The following is a 22,800-nucleotide window of genomic DNA, read 5'->3' as shown; positions in this document are numbered from 1 at the left end:
CATGGCGCCGATTGCTCTGGCGCAGAACCTCTCAATGAAGAAGAAGAAGCTATGGATATTCCATATGCTGATAATGATGCTGATGAGACAGATGCTGCTCTCCTGATCGAATTCAGGAATCTTTCTGACGAAGAGAGACGCATTCTAGATCAACTTGTCCAAGAATGTCTGAATGAAGAAGAAGAAGATGTGATTATCCAAGAGCTTGAACAAGCTCTTGAGATAAATGAAGAAGAAGTCATCATAGAAAATGTGACTGAGGAGGCTTTTAAAGCTCATATTGAAGAAGATGTGTTAATAACCCCTGTTGCGAGAACAGAGGTTGTTCAAGAAAAATTGGCCGAGGACACTTAGCTAGAAACTGCCAGAACTGAGGGGAACCCTCTAAAAAGAAGAATGATGAAGAAGAAAGTTCCTCATCTGAGGACGAATAGGATCAGCAAGCAACTTTTGTGAAGCCCCGTCTATTTCCCGACACCATTGTGGGAAGTGTTCACGAAAACATCAACATTACTCGTCACTACTCTGGAAATCTGCTTGAGAGATTTCAGAGAGCTGAAGAAGAAATTGAAGAAGAAGAACGAGACAAAGCTACTAAGAATGCCTAAATGAATCATCCGGAGCAATCCTTGCAGGTTCATGCAAACTTTGAGCCTATTCAAAGCATGGAAAGAGAATCTGAAGAAATATTGTCTCATGAAGAGTCATCTGACGGAGGAAATAAAGTGGTCAGTAGAATCTATGAGGTCTATGATCTCATCAATTCAGAAGACCATGTCTCAAACTTTGAACTCAAGGGAAGAAGAAAGAGAGAACTTTGGCAATATTTTCAAGATCCTCATTGAGCTGGATAATACTTTGAAAAAGAACACATATGAGACCCATATCGTGAATGTAAACTTTTCAAAGTTTAAAAAGGATCTCTTCAACCGTCAAAGTGAATTGTTGGACATTGAAAGAAATTTCAATGATGAACGCCATAAGAAAACCTTGGAAGAATTCAGTCTGGTGAAGAATCAGATGGTGGAAATTCAGGGTTGCATGAGAAGGAATGACAATGAACGTCAAGAATTCGCTGACTCCATTACTAGGAAGTTTCAAGCAAAGGAGGATGCAAAGGCCAATGCTGAAGGTTCTCAACCTCGACCAGTTCAAGGAGAATCAAGCAGAAGAAATGATGGTGTGTCAACCGGCACAAGATCTAGGCGAGCTCCAAGCACTGATGACAACCTTAGTCCAACCAAGAGAGGTGGATGTCGAAGCGGTGGTGAGCGTGGAGGAAGAAGTGGTGGTGGCCGGAGCAGGATATCAAATGCTGATCAAGGTGGACGTACCAGTGGTGGTGAACGCGGTGGAAGATCAAGTACAGGCGGTCGCGGTGGTGGCGGCTATCCCCCTTACTTCAACATGTTTCCTAGTCAAGAGATGAGTCCAACCGATCCTCGAGTTAAAAGGGAAGAACAATGATTTCTCTTCTTTTACTTTATTTAACTCTTTTGAACATGTTTCTTTGATGGTTTTTCGAATATTGGTTTTGGATGAATGATGTAAGTGAACAAGGTTTCTGTTTATTTATATGATGAATGCATGCTTTGATATATGTATGCAGGTTTGCAATTTCTTCATAAAAAATGTGGAAATTGTTGGGTCAAATTATTTTGACTAAGTGTTGAAATAATTTAACCACTAAGATTTTGATATTGAAATAACTTATGAGTTTTGATACAGGTGTATTGAGACAATATGTTATAAGTCTTGGATCTAATGAGGGTCATTAGACCGATTTTGGCTCTCATTGCATAAAATTAGACGTACAGTCTAACTCATCGGAGTTAGACGTGTAGTCTAATAAATGCACGGAATTAGACGTAAGTCAAATAGAATTAAACGTACAGTCTAACTCATCGAAGTTAGACGTGTAGTCTAATAGATGTAAAGAATTAGACGTAAGTCTAATGAATGCACGGAATTAGACGTAAGTCTAATAGAATTAGACGTACAGTCTAACTCATCGGAGTTAGACGTGTAGTCTAATAGATGTAAAGAATTATACGTAACTAATGAATATACGGAATTAGACGTAAGTCGAATATGCTTATAATTAGACGGGTAGTCTAATTGATATTCGAAATTAGACGTACAGTCTAACTCATCGGAGTTAGACGTGTAGTCTAATATATTTGTAATTAGACGGGTAGTCTAATTTATGCGGAATTAGACGTGCAGTCTAACTAAATGAAGTTAGACGTGCAGTCTAATAGAATGTGAAAGTTAGACGTGCGTCTAACTCCTTCAAACAAGTCTGAAGTAGAATCGGAATTTGACGTGCAGTCTAACTCAGTGGTGTTAGACATGAAGTCTAATGGTTATTGGATAATTAGACGGGTAGTCTAATTAGTGAAAGTTAGACGCGCGTCTAACTCCTTCAGACAAGTCTGAGGTAGAAGCGGAATTAGACGTGCAGTTTAACTCAGTGGAGTTAGACGTGCAGTTTAATGGTTAATGGATAATTACACGGGTAGTCTAATTAGTGAAAGTTAGACGTGCGTCTAACTCCTTCAGACAAGTCTGAGGTAGAACCGGAATTAGACGTGCAGTCTAACTTAGTGGAGTTAGACGTGCTGTCTAATGGTTATTGGATAATTAGACGGGTAGTCTAATTAGTGAAAGTTAGACGTGCGTCTAACTCCTTCAGACAAGTCTGAGGTAGAACCGGAATTAGACGTGCAGTCTAACTCAGTGGAGTTAGACGTGCAGTCTAATGGTTATTGTAATTAGACGCGAGTCTAATTCTATTAGACCAGTCGGTCTAATAGATGTTTTTCTATTAGAAGGAGATGACTTATTTGATTAGACTGATTTTCACAATCCGTCTAACTGAAATACGTCTAATGCTCAGTTTAAGTAGTACGCTTGAATCTATCATTTCTCCTACCCACGTGCTATAGCTGTACCCTACTCTTACTCCACTTTCTAATGAAGATTAGTACAACAGTTATATGCATCCAATCAAGGAATACCACGTAAGAGAATTTTCCTCAAATTACTTATTTTGCAGGTACATCCCTAATGGAATATTCGGCGCACTACTAGTGATGTACGGCCACGATCCTTGTGCTCAGAACCTGCTGTGTACAATGGAGGCTTTCCAATGGAAGAGCGCCACGTATCATTCTTGTAGATTCGACCGTTAGCTCCTGCTCAGTATTTAACAAATCTCAAAGACAACGGACAATCTGCCTTAACAAGCACAACTGCTAGCCTTACGAATTCTGCCGAACGAACAAGCAATCTAATTTTGCAGAGAGAGAAACTACTCTATCCCCTTGCTTACTGAACTGTGAAGCTTCTTTCTGATTGTACTGTGTGTGAATCGAGAAAGAGAGCTAGAATCAAAATACCTTTAGCTGAGTGATATTATTCATCTTGTAATTGAACAGAAAGTGTTCTGTTCAATAGTGAGCTAAGTGTGTGTATAAACTGTATTTGATTCTAATCATATTATAGTGAATCCTTCCGGTGGTTGGAAGAAGGGGTGACGTAGGAGAGTTTCTCCGAACATCCATAAACAAACTGTTGTGTTCTTCATTTCTTTCATCTTTTCATATTTCATCTTGTGCTTCAAACCCAAGTAAACAATTCCGCCTTGAATCAGTTTCAAGTGTTTACACAAGTTTGCGTAGAATAGAAAGCGAATTAAATCTCTAACAGGATTTCTTTCAAACCGTTTTTCATAAGCCTTCATCCTTAGCCAGACCCCAGTCTCTATCGATAAAGCTGATCCTATCACGCTGCAATCTGATACAATATCTTTCCATAACTCTTCAACGCTCCTGCGGGTTCTGTCATATACCCTTGCATTCTGTTCTTGCCAAATGTTATACACCACTGCTCCAAATCCGCACTTGAACATGCTTGTTACAAATCTATTAACTTGTCGTAAATGAACACATGTTTAACTTGAATTACTTTTAGACACATGCTTTAAAGTTAGATAAATATATAAGGTGTAAAATAATAATCTTTTAAATGATCAAAACTTTAAAGTAGAGACTATAATGTGATAGACACATGAGACATAACGCGATAGCCCTTTCACACTTGTAACAAAGCACTAAACCAATAACAAAATCTCTAAATGGTGTCTGAACACGCAAAATATTTCTTTCATAATTTCTTAAATAGTAAATAACCCAATTTCTGAACATTTCTAGATGACACAGATTCTTTAAACTTGTTTGTTAAAACTAATATTATCCCCGCAATTAAATAAATTGCATGTATAAGCAAGAACATATTTAAACACAATTCGAGCATGGAGGGAGTGATTTTTGAAAATGTAAGAGTTTTTCATTTTCCAAACATGCCAAATTATATTTGAAAAAATGATACAAATAAAACTATCTTGAGGTGCGCAATATTTTGAGAAGAAGTCAAAAATTCATGTCTCAAAATGTGTAACTAATAGAGCATCAAGAATATGAAGAAGTCCAGAGATTTTCCAAACTTCGAGATAATTTTCGCACAATAATAAGGCATGCTCGACAATTTCAACATTATTTTTACCTCTAAGGCAACCTGGTGAAATAATAATTATTTTATGAAAACAGTTTTCAGCTGATGAAAAAGCATTATGCAAGGCTTCCATATAAAATTTCTTAGTTTTGGAGTTTACTTGAAGCCCCTAATTTTTTTCGCCACAATTTGGGGTTTACAACGTGTGATGAAGAGTTACATCCAAAAGTAGATTGAATATTTTTCTTGAAAAGGAAGCTATAACAAGAACTAACAATATAATTCCCATTTGATGTTCCGTTCCAAATGAGTATATCTCCCGATCCATAAAGACCAACTGAGATCTTTAGAGCCTCTTTGAATAGGACAGGTCAAGAAGATCACAAAGTTCCATAGTTTTCCAATTACCTTTATTATAAATGAAATCGCTTACGGGAGAGTTTTGAAACGACGTACATGAGATGAAAAATTTGGGTGATTTAAAAGTAATTGAATTATCTTGGAGTTTAATACGTAACCATTTTTTACTGCATAATGGTGTGCTCTTACCATCAAAAATTTGCCAATGACAATTTAACTTGATAAAATTCCGTCCATGCATTAAGCTTTTTCATCCCAAGATACATTCTGTTTCGCCTTGGCTTTCCAAATGTTGCAACTTGGATAATAGATTTCTTTTAGTATCCTACACCAAAGAGAATTACGTGAATTTGCCAATCGCCAACTTTGTTTTGCAAGAAGCGCATTACTCTACTTAGCAAGATCTCTAAAACCAAAACTGCCTTCAAAATTTTCTAGTACTAAGTTTCTTTCAATTAGTCCAATGAATCCCTTTTGAATTTTTGTTATTTTTCACCAAAAGTTAAGAATTAAACTTTGGCCTTTTTAGAATGTTATAATATTATTATTATATTATTATATTATATTATATTAGTTTCTTTATACTTATACGCTTTACATTGTCTATACAAAATACAAAACTAATTACAAATTTTGTTGTTACAACATCATCAAAACTCAAAAATACCAAAGGAAAAGGTAATCTTTACCATTGGAGTTTAAATGGAAAAAATATAAATAAAACAAATTTAAATTAATCCTATTCAAATAGGTGCACTTAGGAGGCATCACTAAGCCACAATATACACCTACTTTGACTTCCATGGAACGCCTATCAAGCGACACAACTTCATCTTAGACGCCATAGCACGTTGACTCATCGTGCACTAACTAATATTCATCACATAACGGCAAGCAGATGCCAAACCATTCCAATATTCATCACATAACGCCATAGCACTTGAAATGTTCAACGTCTTGCTTCGCCTTCTCCACTAGGTGCCACCTTAAGGTTTTTCAGGAGAGGTACAAACAACGTGAATTTTAAAACAATTTCACTCCAAATATTATCACACAATAATTTAAGAGATTTCCAACCAGTTGTTTGGTTCTTACGTGCATGAAACACCCTATATCACAGCTTTGCAAGTTTTATCAGCGAGCTTTGGGTGAAGTGGAGATCATGTTACGAGGTCACGTGTCACGGTTTCACTCCTCTTGAATTATGTAGTCATCTCAATTGTGGGAGAAATAATTTATGTCATTCATTGACTTTAATCAGCAACAAATGAGGTTCCAAAATCCAAAATTTTCTTATAACTTGACCTTGTTTGGTTGCTTTAGAGACACTCTAAGACATAGAAGATATGGAAGAAAGTACTTTTCGTTTTATTCATTTCGGCCTTTGACCCTTAAAGGCCAATCTGATATTATTTTTAGAGGTCAGGCAGGGAGTTGTTCCGCAAAGTTATCGAATATCATTCCTATCATATTTTCATCGTCAATCTCTATACGATCACTTCTCTATTTCTCGAGCACAACGACCAGCACCAATAATAATTTTTCCAAAATCACCAGCATCGGAAAGGTGATCCATTCTCAGATTCTTCAGTTTCTTTTGCCATAATAAGTATGTGATTACTAGCCACCTTCTCATATAGGCTGATTCTGCGTTTGTTATTAAGCTAAAATATGAATACTTTTACAAACATGATTGATTCAGATATGTCTTTTCATGCGAACTAAACTGTTTTTTACTTTACATGTCTATATATTGAGTTTTTATAACTACTTGAAGCATTGATTGTTCTGTATAGCCAGCAAATAATATAGAGCCGATACTTAATTAATTTCTTTATTCTCTTTATGAAGTTTCTAAGCCAGATCAAATGGTCTTATTGACGGCAACAAAGAAACCCTCATCCTCATGGTCACGTCTCACTAGTTCAAATTACATTTCAACCATCAACTATCGAATCATTCAACCATGTTCCCTTCAGGCTTCAAAATATCATCCCAAAGGCAATATCTGAGTCAAGTGACAACAGCCAAATCTCTTGCTGCTGCTAGAGCTGAAATTCTTGTTGGTATATGTTATCTTCTGTTATATAAATTGTCTTTAAATTAAAAGATTTGTTCAGTTACTCACTAAAGATTTCACTAAACATATTCAAGAGTACCTTCACGTGGGTAATTTGATGCATCACACAAGTAAGAATGAGTTTGAGATTTATCATTTTTTCTAATTTAGATTTATAATTTCTCCATCTATAAGATTTTGATCATCATTTTACAGGCTGCATGGTTCACCAATAGGTAATTAATTATATTTTTTCTTTGAGGTTTGTTTATTTTTTTTAATTTATAAATTCAGGAACTTAATTATTTAAGTTTATTTAAAAAAAGGGGAGAGAGGGAGAGAGAGAGGGAGAGAGAGAGAGGGAGGGAGAGAGAGAGAGAGGGAGAGAGGGAGAGAGGGAGGGAGAGAGAGAGAGGGAGGGAGGGAGAGAGAGGGAGGGAGGGAGGGAGAGAAGAAGAGAGGAAGAGAGGGAGGGAGGGAGAGAATTCTATTTTGTTTAAGAAAGGTTTGGGAGTAAGTAAATAGTTTAGGATTTATTTGAAAAGATATTTAATAAATGAGGTTGGACGAAAATAAAATGGTGTAAGGGTTGATTTAAATTTTTTTTATAATTGTTGGACAAAATTATAAGGAAAAAAGGTCTGTAGGCATAACTTCATTTTCTTTAGATTTTCATCTGCTTAACTTTACCGACAAATAAAATATGTCGGTATTTATGTGTCGGAAAGCGTACACTGGTGTAGTGTTTGAAATATTTTGAATAAACTCAACTTTCATGACTTTGTTTGAGGTGCACGCTCTCGTTACTCTTTCCACCCTACTTATTTTTTTAGATTTTATCATTTTTCTGTAGGCCTATTTTATTTTTATTTAAGTGTTTTTTTAGTCCTATTTATTTTGTTCTTAATGACTTTATTTAATTCTTTTAATAATTATATCATAGAAAAAGTCAATGTACAGTGTTTTTTATTTTTGCAATTTTCTAAGGATTATCACCTCTTTTCATTTTATCACCTCTTTTCGTTTTGGAATTGTTTTAAAATATTTGATAAAAACCTTTCATGCATTAAAATTGTAATGGAAGACTTGTTTTTCTTTCTAATTTATTCAATGAATCCATGGTAAAAGTATAAGGTGATTCTGGGTATGAATGGTTGAATTAGATCATCATGTAAACTAAAGTCTGGTTGATTTGAATTATTTGAATTTAATTTTTAAATATACATTTCAATCCTTGGTCATATAATTAAAATCATCTACATAAATATCATATATATATATATATATATTTTTAATTTTTACAAAAATTGGGTTTGTTTAGATATGACCATAATTGGAATTGAATTACATTATAATTCAAAGTAATTGAGCAAGTTTATATGTTTGAAAAGATATTATGAAAAATTATTTGAATAAATATTATCTATATATCTAAGATATTAGTTTCATACAACTAGTTCAGATTATTGTGAGAAATATTACCGATATTATAGGTATATCAAATATACCATACCATAATTTATTGAAAATATCGATTTTTAATTAAGGTTTACAAAAAAAAATGTAAGTTATGGTACAAAATAGAAATACAAAAATTATTTTTACTTAAAATATATAAGATTTTTAAAATTTAAGTATATCGAGATATACCGAAATAGTATTTATGAATATATATATATATATATATATATATATATATATATATATATATATATATATATATATATATATATATATATATTCAGAAATCAAATCAAAATATAATTATGTTATAATATTATTCAATATATATTCAGGGACGGACCTAGGATTCGGAGGTGAGGTGGGCTTAAAAAAAATTTAAAATGGGCTAAAGTAAAAAACGAATTTGTTTTAGATAAAACGGATAAAGTAAGGTAAGTTTTACTATTTTTTTAATAATTAAATAAATAAAATAGTGAATTCTATTGAATTTTTTTAATAATTAATGGGTAATGTCACATATTAACCGTAAAAAAAAATATTTTTCGGAGTGGGCTGAAGCTCACCCGAGTCTCTACATATATAGATTCGTCCCTAGATAATATATCATCTCTACCTTGATGATAAGATTGAAAAAATATTTAACCAAATTTTCAATCTAGTTCTTGGAGCGATGAAAATGAGTGAAAACTAAGTACTTATTCTTTCCATTATTGTCAAAGATATTTTTGCAATTTCATCATCAACGGTTGTTAGCGAATTTGATTTTAGTTTAGATAAAAGAATAGTTGATCTTTTGATGAACAATATGTGTCTTAATATGGTGGAGGCATTGGAGTGCATAAATGATTGGCTAATAGAAGATTAATTCAAATTAGAAAAAGATTATACATGTGATGAACTTGAATTCTTTAATGAAAATTAAAAAAAAAAATAGTGAGAAATTTGTATTATTTAAGTCTAAACTAACTCATATTTATTATTTTTATTATTTAACATGAATTGTATTATCAATTCAAAAAAAAATACAGATATAAATGAGATTGAAGACTGTTTTGAATCTCCCTCTCTTATATCTAATTTTTTCTAATTTAAAGATTATACTTATGTTTATTTTTGATAATTTCAATTTTTGTTTATAAATTTGATTTTTAACATTAACTAGTTTATAAAAATATTGGATTTAAAAAATATATTTTATTTTAAGATAAATATCTTTAAATTTTATTTTGTGTAACAGTTATGTAGTAACTATATTAAATTTATTTTTTATTTAAGTTATTATGTTTTGTAGGTATGAAATATATAATATAGATACCGTACCGAAATTAAGGTATAATGAAATCAATGTATACCGAAATCAACGTAATATAAATGTATGAAATTTTTTATACCAAAATTTTCGGTAAGATATAAGATATGAATAAAAAATTAAGATATATTATACCGACTCACTCCTAATTAAGATAACTCAAGTATCTAAAGTGTTGTCCTAGTTTAAGTGTTGTAAGAACTAAAAATCTACATCTTAATTTATGAAATTAAAATAATTATTTTAATTATTTATAAATAATTAAAATGAAAATAATTAACCCCATAGCCAAAAACTAATTAAAACAATTAATTAGACTAATTGTTGTGATAATTAAAGCCTAATTAATTAAGGGAAATGGTCAAAATAATAAAAATTAAATTATTTTTGATAAATGTTGTACTTATTTATTTCAAAATAATATTAGAAAATAATAAGGGACAAAAATAAATAATTTAGAATGCATTGTTATATTCATTTCATCTCCCAAAATTATTTATTTAACCCTACAAAATACAAAAAATATATATAATAAATTGAGAAAATATTTTTCATATTTATGTATTTAAAAAGATCAAACTTAATGTTAAAAGGGTGAAAATAAAATTAACTTCAAACAAACCCTTAATGTTTTAAAATATAAAAAAAAATCATAAATCTATTGTGGTCGAAAATGGGAAAATTGACTGCAACAGGAACCGTGCCCATTAGATGGACTCTGGAATCGCATTAGAGCGCTCCGCGTAGCTCGTTATAACCGAAGCAACGCGCGCCTGGGCCGTAGCAAAATGGGTAATGCCTCGTTAGCCAGGACACAGACGAATCGCCCAAACGCAACGACGCTTGACAGAATACCAACAAAATGCCCGAATGCGCTCAAAACGACATCGTTTTGAGTGCCATATTTGTCTACAACGCGATGCCGAAGAAGATAATATCAATGACCCATCTTTGATCTTATCTTTTTGGAGCTCCCTCGTTAGTCGACCTTTTCGGCTGATTGAAAGCCCAGAATGATCACCCTACGATTGTGATCATTCCTCCTACAAAAATAGGAATGATTGATCCCTATTCCGGCCAACTTGAAGAAGAACAATCAAAATACATTAATTGGATTTTGGCTGATTCAATCCAATTGAAGCCTCCACCAACTTAGGGCAGCTATAAATAGACCCCATGTGTCATTCTAAATGCAAAAAGATCCACTTTACACCTTCCAATCTTCGATTTTCAGAAATCCGCAATTAAAAGATTCAAATTTACGAATTTTTTGAAAACTTTGTATAATGTCTTAAAGTTTGGATTTATGCATCCCAACAGCTTCCTTATGGTCTAAGGAGTGTTCTCCAATCCTTGATAAGGATCTAATAACCATCTAATTCATATTTATAGTTTGAATTTAAAATTTTTATATTTCAAATTACATAATGTTTGTTGTTTATGATATTTTATGGATGGAACTGATCCTATGATCATTTAGAAACTATATGGATATAATAGAAACGATCAATAAATTTAAATAACAAAAACCCAAATTTGAATTTTCAAAATAAAAAAATGGGTTTGTCGTTCTTGGGTTAATTTGTTGAAATACGGCCCAAAAAGTTTCCCAATATGAGTGTAATGATGTTGGACAACTATTAGGATCATATTTGATCCATCCTGATCATGTTTGATCAAATTTAATATTTACAAAATAATTGAAAATTTTGAGTTCTTGAATTGGTCAAAATGAACAGTCAGGTATTTTGGTATCAATCAAGTATATGTAGTATAAGGAAGATATTAGATAAATCTTTATACTTCAAAACAACTTTAAAATCGAAAACCCAATTTTTTATCACTAACTATTTTGAATAAATTAATCAACATTCAGGTTGATTCATACCTTGAGATGATGATCAACATATTCTTGGGAGCTTTGTGAAGCTACCAAACCATTTGATCAAAGAATCCAAGCTAAAAAAATAAAAAATAAAAACTTTAATGTTCTTGAGGACCGAGACTTGGTAGCCTAGGACCGAGATATCTGTCCGAGCATCCTCGGTCCGAAACAAAACCTAGTGTTAGGATCTAGGTAGCCGCTGGAGGACCGGGGGTTGGACCGGTTAGCGGTTCTCACTCGAAGGGTGGTGGTTAATCCGGTTAGAGATTAACACCGGGGTTTCAATACTACACAACCTGTCACAAACCCTTGAACTAGGTTCAAGCGCGGAAGAGGTTTGCTTTCAGGTTGAAGCAGCACACTTGTTTTATGGACAAGGCCGGTTTCGGATGATGGAGATTTGAAAATGGTGGGTCGGTTTCGGTAATCTGGAAATTCGGTATGGATAGTATAGAGTCGGTTTAGAGCGGTGTAGTTGAGTTAGTTGGTTAGACAATGGAGCCGGCAGAAAGTAAATGACAAGATAGATTTTATGGATGTTCGGAGATAAAACTCCTACGTCACCCCTTCCTCTCGAAACCGTGAGAAGGATATTCACTAAGGAATACAAGTACAATCCGATCGAGACTTATTTCCTGCTCGATAACACTCTTACAATTTATACCGAAATTGTAAAACACACATTAACTTTAGCACTTAGGCTTTCTTAGAATAACACAATCTTATCACTTGTAGTAAATGCTTTCAGCGTTTCACTTATTCCACTGTGTGTGCCGCATTTACTCTTCTTCAACTGCCCCCTTTTATAGGTGAAATATGCCAACGGTCATATTTCACTACCTTGAATCTGATTGGCTGAGCAGGGTGCAGTGATTCAGTGTTTCAGAGATTCAGACCTGCGGTCGTTTCCTCAGACCTGATGGTCAACCTCAGACCTGGCATTCTGTCTCAGACCTGGCGGTCTGTTCTTCCGGTATGTAAGACAAACCTCCCGGGTTTGTCTTTTACTTGATGTAGGCACTGTCTGTTGGACAGTTGTCTGTACTTGGAAGATCTTCTTTCTGACTTATCCCGAAGTGGAAAGATCCGGTAGTACTGTCTTCTGCAGCCTACAGTCTTTCCTCAGACTTGCATGGATATGGAAGTATTCAGTCTGTTCCTTTGGTATCGTTCTCAACAGATACCCGAATTGTCTTCTTGTTCTGGTCGGCCATTTGTCTTAACCGAATGGCTTTTGGTATGAGTGATGTAACCGGACTTCTTCCGGTTATTCCTCTGCCTTGTGGCTGATCGGCTGTTTGATGATTCCGGTTTTAAGCTTTGGCCGATCCTTTTTTTGTGCGGTCATGTTCCTAGTATTCTTGGTCGGTTTAGTAGCTTGACCGGCTAGTTTTCTTAGCCGATTCTTTTGTTTATCCGGTCTGGTTCCTTGTTCCTGCATGGAAAGTTTATTTAAGTTAGGTTTATTTAAACCGGTCTGATTTTATCTAACACCTAGGACCAAGAATTTCAACTAGGCCAAGATGTTCGGCCGATCTTGAGCTAGGACCGAGAGATTAAACTGATGTTCTTGATCTAGGACCGAGAAATTTGACCGAAGATTTTCACCTAGGATCGAGAGGTCCGACCTAGAACTGAGACTCCCGAACCCATAACCAATGGACTTATACAACTCGAACGAGGGATTAAGCCCAGAGATAGCCTAGGACCGATATATTTATACACCTAGACTACTAAGATTATCCAAGGACCAAGAGTCCTTAGCACCCAGATTGAGGGACTTCGACACTTAGACAGAAGATCTTGAGCCTCGACCAAGAGCATCCTCTACCCGGACCGAGGGTCAGTTGACCTTTCCCTATAAAAACAAACTCGAGGCTTAGGACTTCGGTCCTAAGGCCTGTTTGGTTCCCCTATTCAAAATCCGAAATTATTTTTGTAATTTTGGGACTTCAAATTATTTTCTAAAAATCTTGAAAAAGATAGAAAATGCATTTAAAATATTTTTTGGGATATTTCCATAAAAATATTTCGATAAAGGCTCGTTTGGTGTTTATTTCTAAACCCTAATGCCTTTAAAAATGACTGATATTCTTCAGGTAGTTTCTCTCTAAGTAGTCATCAATAACATGTACTAACATTTAATATTGGTGTTTCAATATTTTAAATAACGCACAAATCTTATACATACTTAGGACTAGAAAATTAACCGATTTAAACTCAAACGTTATACAACCAATTTTCAAAATCCAACTTTATACAAAAATAAAATTTTCTCGGTCAAGTGCGAAATTTCTCGGTCGAAAATTGAACCTAGGTCGAAACCTCGTTCGGACGTCAAGGCCATCAAATTGTAGGTTTTATAATTTTGTCAAGGGCCCTAATTCTTTGATACAAACACATAAGTAGTTTTGTCTTGTCCCAAGGTTCATCTATAACATCATCACGATGCTTCATTTGATCGGAATGATGTTCTATTCAAGTCTAACAATTTTGAGAAAAAACTTGTTTTTGATTTTTAAGGTTTAATGAAGGGTAAAGATTTTGCCAATAACTTCCTTATACCTAATAGGATCGAATGAAATAAAAATATGAACATTAGTTGTTTATTTTAACCAATTCAAGAAATAAAAAATTTCATTTTTATAAATAAATTAGTTTTTGATAAAACATGATCGGGATTTCTTGGAATTGGTCTAGATATACCTTTAACATCCTTAAAAACGTGATGGAATGGTTTTTGGGTTGATGTTCTCAAGAATAGAAACCCGATTTTGAAAAAAAAAATCAAAATTAAATTTGGGTACTTTTGATTTAGATTGATTGATTTAGATTAATTTCAACATAAAACTTGTAAGTGATCTCAAGATTGTTTTCCAATCAAGAAGTTGAACAAGAAGTAGTATATAAAAATGCTCGAACTAAAATGTAAAAATAAAAATAAAAATTCATAAATTAATTTACAATGCGATTGAAAACTTGTAGTGAGTTGGAAAACACTCCTAAACAATTTTAGCAGCTGATTACCAAGAATTGAGCTTTACAACCATATACAGTGTTTCAAAATATTCAAGAAAAGCTTTAAAATTTTAATGACATATTTTTTTTTATAAAAAGGATTGAGGGATTGAGATTGTGATCCTTGCCTTTGGTTTGCCTAAGGGGGTATTTATGGTCTCCTTAGGTCGGTTAATCGATCAAGGGGTTCGAATTTCAGAAAAAAAAACCCATTAATAAATTTTGTATGTTCTTCATCTATTTGATTGTTATATGTGATGATGAATCTATGATCATAGATGAAATGATCACCATGTTGGGGTGATCATTGCAGCATTTGAATTAGTCGGTTTGGTTGAGTATCAGTCGAGTTCAAATTTTGAAAAATCAAAAGTTTCGACTGATCATCATGGTTGTTCGTCGCGAGTATGAAGAAAAACCAGAGCATAAACAACGTCGTTTTGGGCTGAAATGTGAATGCATGGGCATTTCGTGCGTGTTCCATCAACACTCCATTACGTTTAGGCATCCCATCATCATTTGAGTTAATGGCGTTGAGGCACTCATTAGTTGTTCTACTTCTTCGCAAACACGTATGTCCTCCATTGCAGCGGGTGACACGACTATCTTTTGTGCATTGGGTAAGATTTCAACGCTCATTCGATGATTTTGTGGTCTGCACTAATATTTCTTGATTTTGGCTTCAATAGATCCCGACCCTTTTACAGCTTTGTAACTTGTTTGAAATTAATTTTTTTCACTTCCTTTTGGTCCTTTTTCAACCTAAAAAATATTTTAAATAGACAAATTATTTATTTTGTCTATATATTTTAATTTATTTATTTTTGGGATTTTATAAATAATTTTTGGGATAAATGGATATAATATTTATCCTAAATTATGTAATTTAATTTCGTTTGACACCTTAAAATTAATTTTAGATAAAAATGCATACAACATTTATCTTAAATTATTATTTTTTTGACCTTTTTAATTAATTGGGATTTAATTATTATAATAATTGTTTCAATTAATTATTTAATCATTTTTTTACCTTCATTTTAATTAACTTGAATTTATTTATTCAAGATAATTTATTAAAATTTATAAATTTGATAAGTGAAATTTTAATGCTTACAACCCTCAAATTAACCATCCTATTCTAACCAAACGAATAAAAAATGTATAAACACTATTAATGTCTACGTAATTATCTTTTTTTAAAAGAGTTTAAATTTTTTATTCTAACTAAAATACATTATAAAAAATATATTTTCACTATTAATTTAAATTTCATAACACAAAACTAATTTGAAAATTAAGGTTTTAAGTTAAAAACTTATATATATCATTTATAATATTATCTTTTAAATTTAACCGTTTCAAGTTTTATGATCGGGTAACTAACAAATTTTAAACCCGGTTCGAAGATTATCCCTAGACACCAGTTCATCCTATGGCTCGCCTTCAAGGAAAGACTCAACACTCGTGATCGTATCAGCAAGTATATGAGCATCCCGGACACGAACTGTCTTCTATGTAGATGAAATGAAGAAACCATAAATCACCTATTCGGGAGCTGCTGTATTGCTTCAGAGCTTTGGGACAAATTCTATAAAAGCCTAGAGCTGATTAGTTTCCTGAGCGAATGAAATGAAATCAAAGATGCAACACTACTCAAAGCCAAGGGAAATAAATTTGCAACAAGTGTGTTCAAGTGTGGCTTTGGAGCAGTGATGTATAACATTTGACAAGAACGGAATGCAAGGGTATATGACAGAACTCGCATGAGCGTTGAAGAGTTATGGAAAGATATTGTATCGGATTGCAGCGACCTCGCGGAAACGTGGACAAGAATTCCAAGCACGAAGCAGAACTGGAATATCTGTAGGAACTGGAATTTACCGTTTTTTAAACTCACTAGAATTGAAAGCATTGTAATCAGATAATTCATTTACGTTTTTAGCTTTTTAGCTTTTACTCAGAATGTTACGACTTCAAAATCATTCTAGGCCTGTCTAGAATGATCTCTTAAACTCGTGGATTTTTTTCCCATTTTTGAGAATTATTAATGAAATGACGCTAAGTTATTTTTCCAAAAAAAATAAATTTAAACCCGGTTCGTGTACTCTATCAGAACGAACTGTATGCTGCGGTGCGATGATCTAATAAAACTATGTGTGTGTATATATAAATTATAAAATTAATACAAAAATGAGAATGGTAGTTTTTGGATTGCTCAACTTCAACTCCTTGATAAGATTGGGTCCGGTTTTAGTTAGGTGTTGTCAACTATAACTATAGGATTGGTAAAAAAATAAAATAGACTATTTGAAAGATTGTTTATTTTTTCAAAGTAAAGTTCATATTTATATTTATGAAATCTCTTTAAAATGCTAAAGTTTTTGTTTATTGTAAAACAATTATAATATTCAATAAGAGTTTTATAAATACCTCTCTTGCAAGTTAAATTAACACAAAAACATCTCCCAAGATGGATACAAGAAGAAATTTAAGTGTTCCATGTTTTCTTGGATCATTTGTGATTATTTTTCTTACATGCACTTATGGGCTGGAACCAAAGGCACATTTTAATATTTCTTTTATCTATTCTATTTTATTTACATTATAAGGGTTACATTTAATATTTTTATTTCATCTAAATAAATCAAATAGTATTACCATTAAATGAATACCATAAAATTATAATTGTCAATAAATATATTACTATAGTATACAAGTAGCATTACTAGGAACAATATCAAAATAGTAATAATAGATTTAATATTAAAAGTAAATATTTTTTAGACTTAGAAAGCTAGAATGACCCATATGATTTCTACTTAAATTTTTAGATTTAAAGGGTTTTAAATAAAAATTAAATATATTTAAATTTTTTTAAATATTGGAGTTGAAACAATACTATATCTTTTCAATGTTGGGAGTAATTATAAGCACTATATGTGTTGTTTTTAATAGAATAGGTTAGGAATCCATTAATAAGAATATGGGCACAATAATGACAATATAGGAAATCTTGAACCAAATTTTTAGTAATGAATATGGCACATTGAAATTTACTTGAGAAATTATTTGTATTAATATTCACTATTTCTCAAGCTTGATCTACACATAATAATCCCAATAAATAAGAGTAATCATCAATAGTAAGAAAATAAGAGTTTGTCATACTCATAAGTAAATATTTTGAAATCCTAGATAAATAATTATTTTACCTAATTTTATTAGTTCAACGAATTAATATGATCTTATTTTAGAATATCTTTCAAATATCAAATAAAATAAAGAATATATTTTTTTTATACATATTCACATTATATGTCGATGTACTAATTAGAGATGATAATACAATATATGGATTAGGGCGAACAATATTTATCATTCCAGTCTCGTTCTAATTCATAATTTTTTTACTACCCTTCTTGACCCCTTGTATTTTAAGAAATCATCGCGGGTTATCATTTATACTATATTATTTAAATAAAAAATTGTATAATATATATTATAAATTTATATCATTATAAAATATAAACACAAAACTATTATAAAATATATAAAAAAAAATGTTAGTGTTATTATATATTAAATTATATTTATTAATGTTCAGAGTGATATCAGAACAAAGTTCATATGTGAACACATATCATTTTCGTCCTATTCACGATAACTACGTGTCCATTTAGGAAAAATCTATGTAAAAAGAATAATTATGATCAGAAATTGTAGAACCTAATGTAATTGTTATTTTTAGTAGTAACTAGTTCATAAAATATGTGGTTAAAGTTTATTATTTTCATTCATAGCATCTTACCAGTTATATATATTGAATTTTTCATTAATAATATCTTACCAACTCTCTCCCTCCCTCTCTATATATATTATATTTTGACATATGCATTATGTTTATATAGGAATATATAGTGTATATGGGACACTTGAAAGTAACATCGGGTATCTCTCCATCTCTCTTGCACTTGAATTTTCTAAAAAAAACTTTTGACAGGTAATAATATTAATAATATAAACTTTTTTAAATAATGATTTTATCTCAATCTATCCTTAATATAATTTAGATCAAATTTATGTTTGATATTATTTTTTATTTATTTTTTTTGAGAAGCAAATCTTCGCCAAAACTTATTTACAGTTATAAGAATAATTTCAATGCATTTGTCGCTCTATTAACAAATGACGAAGTTCAAAAGATATTATGTAAGCTCGTTGATTATTTCTTATTTGTATTATTGTTTATAAACACTACAATAAAATTATAAAGTTGTCATTTACATTCATCAATGTAATGAATTTTCAGTAACAAAAGGAGTAATATCTGTCTTTCCTAATAAAATCAACCATATACTTACAACAAGATCTTGGGATTTTATTGGATTTCCTCAAACGGTTAAAAGACAAAACACGGTTGAAAGCGATATTATTATTGGAGTACTGGATACTGGAATATGGCCAGAATCGAATAGCTTTATAGATGAAGGGTTTGGACCACCCCCAAGTAAATGGAAGGGTTCTTGTGAAGGGCTAACTAATTTCACTTGCAATAAGTAAGATATGTTGTTTTTTATGAATTATTTGAATTAAATTAAAAAAACTAACCTTTTCTTTAATTATTTATAATATGTTCAAATGTTAAAAAAATGTCACTCTAAGATTATCATATTTTTAAGGAGTAAATAAAGTTTAATAAAAAAATATAATGGTTAGATATTACCCTCTACATGTAGCAAAATAATCGGAGCAAGGTACTACAATAAAGATAAAGACTTCAACAAAGATGATATTGAGTCTCCTAGAGACACAGATGGTCATGGAACTCATGTAGCATCAATTATAGCTGGTGGCCTTGTTAGTACAAGCTTCTATGGTCTTTCTAACGGTACAGCTCGAGGAGGAGTCCCTTCTTCTCGAATCGCGGTATATAAAGTATGTTGGTCATCCGGTTGCTTATCGAGCGACATCATGACAGCATTTGATGATGCCATCAACGACGGGGTTGACATAATATCATATTCTCTCGGACAACACATTGTTAGCAACTATTTTAATAATGTATTATATATTGGATCTTTTCACGCAATGACTAAAGGAATTTTAACTACAATGGCTGGCGGAAACAATGGTCCGGGAATGGGAACTATAGGTAATATTTCTCCATGGGCACTTACAGTTGCAGCAAGCAGGACTGATCGTAAATTTATTACCAATCTGAAGTTGGGTGATGGTACAACATTAGAGGTGAGTCTGGATATAATGTATTTTTTAGCAAAGTCTGGATATAATGTATTTTTTAGTCATTCAATTGTTTATTCATTTCTCTAATGCAGGGAATTTCAGTGAACACTTTTGATCCTAATGGTTTCTTTCCTATAGTGCATGCTGCTAATGTGAAAAGGAGAGGCTTCTGTCTTCCTAGTTTTAGGTACTGCAAAATATTCTCTCTTTTATCTCTTTTAAAAAAAAACTATTATAAAACATCCTAATACAATGATGTTATAATAGATAAGCATATATTTGTTAGCTTATTTATATGACATTTATTATTTAGTTCCATGAGTTTTTCTTTTAAATAATATTGTTATTTAGAAACTAATTATATTTTGTAACTATTACATTCTCTTTTAAAAAAATATTTTAAATAATAAATCAAATTAATTTTGTTTTAATTTGATAGAGATAATATGATTAAATTAGATGAAATATAATGTGTTAAAGTCATGAAGACCATGGGCGGGGTCAAAATTTGAAACCTATCCGGGCTAATTTTTTATTAAAAAAATCTATCCGGGCTAGTTTTGTCGCCAATATCTTTTAGCGACGGGAAATAACCAATAACAACGGTAATGTACCGTCGTTATTGATTAAATACATATAGTCTGTTTGGGACTACCCGGGCTACAGCCCGGGCCGACTTGTACTTGGCTCCGCCCCTGATGAAGACGGTTAAAAAAAGAAAGTAATTAACTCATAAAGTTAATTCTCTTTATGATCAACTTTATTATATCAAATATTAATGATTTTGATTTAATTTAAAAAAAAAATTGTTTTAACAAATATGCTCAATTTGACGTTTTTTAATGTTTTGATGGATTAATAGCTGAACAAAGTTATTTACTTTTTTTTTATATAGAAAGAAGTTTAATTAAGAATTCTCTCCTTAGTAAATCAAATATTTTATTTCATTAATCTCTTGTCAACCATAAAAATAAAAATTAATATATAATATAAAACTAATATAGATAGTTGTAACTCATTGGGATAGTTTAAAGGTTAAAATTCTTATTTATAAGACTAAAACACATGCATCGATTTTATAGTGAACTCATTAGGTTAAAATAATGACTATTAATGTTAGTTACACTACGTCCTAAATTAAAAATTAAATAAATGAATAGATTGTTTACATTTTAAATATAATTTTCATTTTGATTCTTTTAAAGTTTATGCAAATATTGTAGCATTATATAAAGTAATTTATTTTTTCATTTATACCATAGGCTTCAAAGTTGTTAAATCAAAGCCATTTTTCTTTGCTCTTAAGGTTTTATACTCATATTGCTTACCCTTGCAGGTTCTGCCGTTCAAAATCACTTAATCCACGGTTGGTAAAGGGTAAAATTATAGTTTATGACGAATTACATACAGGAGAAGCAGCTCTTTTGGCTGGAGCAGTTGGTATGGTATTGATCCGAGAAAATATATCTTCAATAACTGCTAATATTTATTCCCTTCCTACAACTTTGGTTGGCTATGAGGATGGAAGACAAATCTTGAACTATATTAATAGAACAAGGTATAATATATAGAAACATGAAGCTTATGTTTGAATTTAATAAAGACAAATCCGAGAAAATATATTGAAGAATTCTAATTTTTTGGGGATTTTAATTTACTCTTTGATTTTTTTTTTTTTTTATCTTTTTTTGGTGTGAAATAGAAAAGCAACTGCAAACATCATGAAGAGCTATGAAATTGTTGATGAGTTTGCACCATATATTTCACCTGACTCGTCTAGGGGACCAAATACTTTAACATTTGGCATCCTAAAGGTTGTATAAGTTATCCTCATTGATTAAAAGATGGTGTCTCATTTTTGTGAAAATAATTTTGACCAACCTCAATTACAACAGGAATTTTATCTATATAATAAATTAACCAAAAAAAGATTAATGTTATTGGTCTATTAGTTTGAGATTCCTTTGTTGTGATTTTCTTAAGATAGAGATTTCCTTACTTGTGGGTTTCTTAAACAAAAATGAAGATTAGAAGTTTGACATTAATAATGTATACAAGATAAAATAAATTATACAAAATTTTATTTCTCTTATTGTAGCCGGATTTGTCTGCACCTGGTGATAATATATTGGCAGCGTGGACACTTGCGAATTCTCCTACGAATCTAAAAATTGATAGAAGAAGAGTTCCTTATTCAATCCAATCGGGCACATCAATGGCATGCCCACATGTTAGTGCCGCGGCTGCATATGTCAAATCTTTTAATCCATCGTGGTCTCCATCAGCTATAAAATCGGCTCTTATGACAACTGGTATTTATTTAACGTATAACTCACTTATTCTATTCAATTTCTTAAATATTATTTATATTTTTCTCTACAAAATTGTCTTGGCAGCATTCACCATGAGTGCAATGAAAACTCTAGAAAAAGAATTTGGTTATGGAGCAGGACTCATAAATCCTATAGCGGCGATCGATCCTGGACTTGTATATGATGCCAATAAAGAGGATTATATACAGTTCTTGTGCAGTCTAGGATATACCAATCAACAAATGCACTATCTTACGGGTGACAATAGCACATGCACCGAGTTTGTGAAACAATATGACTGGAATCTTAATATGCCTTCATTTTGCTTCCTTACCCTTCCGTTGAAAAGTTTTAAGGTCACATTTCTTAGGAAAGTTACAAACGTGGGCTTGACATCGACTACTTACAATGTCAAAATTGATTCTTCAGAGAAATTGAAAATACATGTTTTCCCCGATACAATCTCTTTCACGGGTGTCGGACAAACTCAATCATTCACGGTGACCGTTGAGGGAATAATTCCTCCATCGACAATTGTTAGTGCTTCTTTGTCATGGGTAGACGTCACACATAAAGTGAGAAGTCCCATTGTTATTTATACATTATAAACAACTAAAATAATATATGAAAC

General features: G+C 31.9%; 1 protein-coding gene across 1 annotated transcript; it reads left to right on the top strand.

Annotated features, from left to right (window-relative positions):
* Positions 1-51: 51 nt before the first annotated feature.
* LOC124935242 (cucumisin-like) lies at positions 52-22,777 on the top strand. Its single transcript, XM_047475689.1, has 10 exons — positions 52-291; positions 769-1,205; positions 18,731-18,822; positions 18,923-19,169; positions 19,350-19,860; positions 19,950-20,044; positions 21,194-21,415; positions 21,560-21,671; positions 21,956-22,169; positions 22,254-22,777. The coding sequence occupies exons 1-10, from the start codon at positions 52-54 to the stop codon at positions 22,775-22,777; spliced, it is 2,694 nt and encodes an 897-aa protein (XP_047331645.1).
* Positions 22,778-22,800: the final 23 nt, after the last annotated feature.

Source organism: Impatiens glandulifera, chromosome 4 (genome assembly GCF_907164915.1).
Source record: "Impatiens glandulifera chromosome 4, dImpGla2.1, whole genome shotgun sequence".
NCBI lineage: Eukaryota > Viridiplantae > Streptophyta > Magnoliopsida > Ericales > Balsaminaceae > Impatiens > Impatiens glandulifera.
Note: the sequence above shows the minus strand (reverse complement) of the source record. Positions and strands in the feature narration are given on the sequence as shown.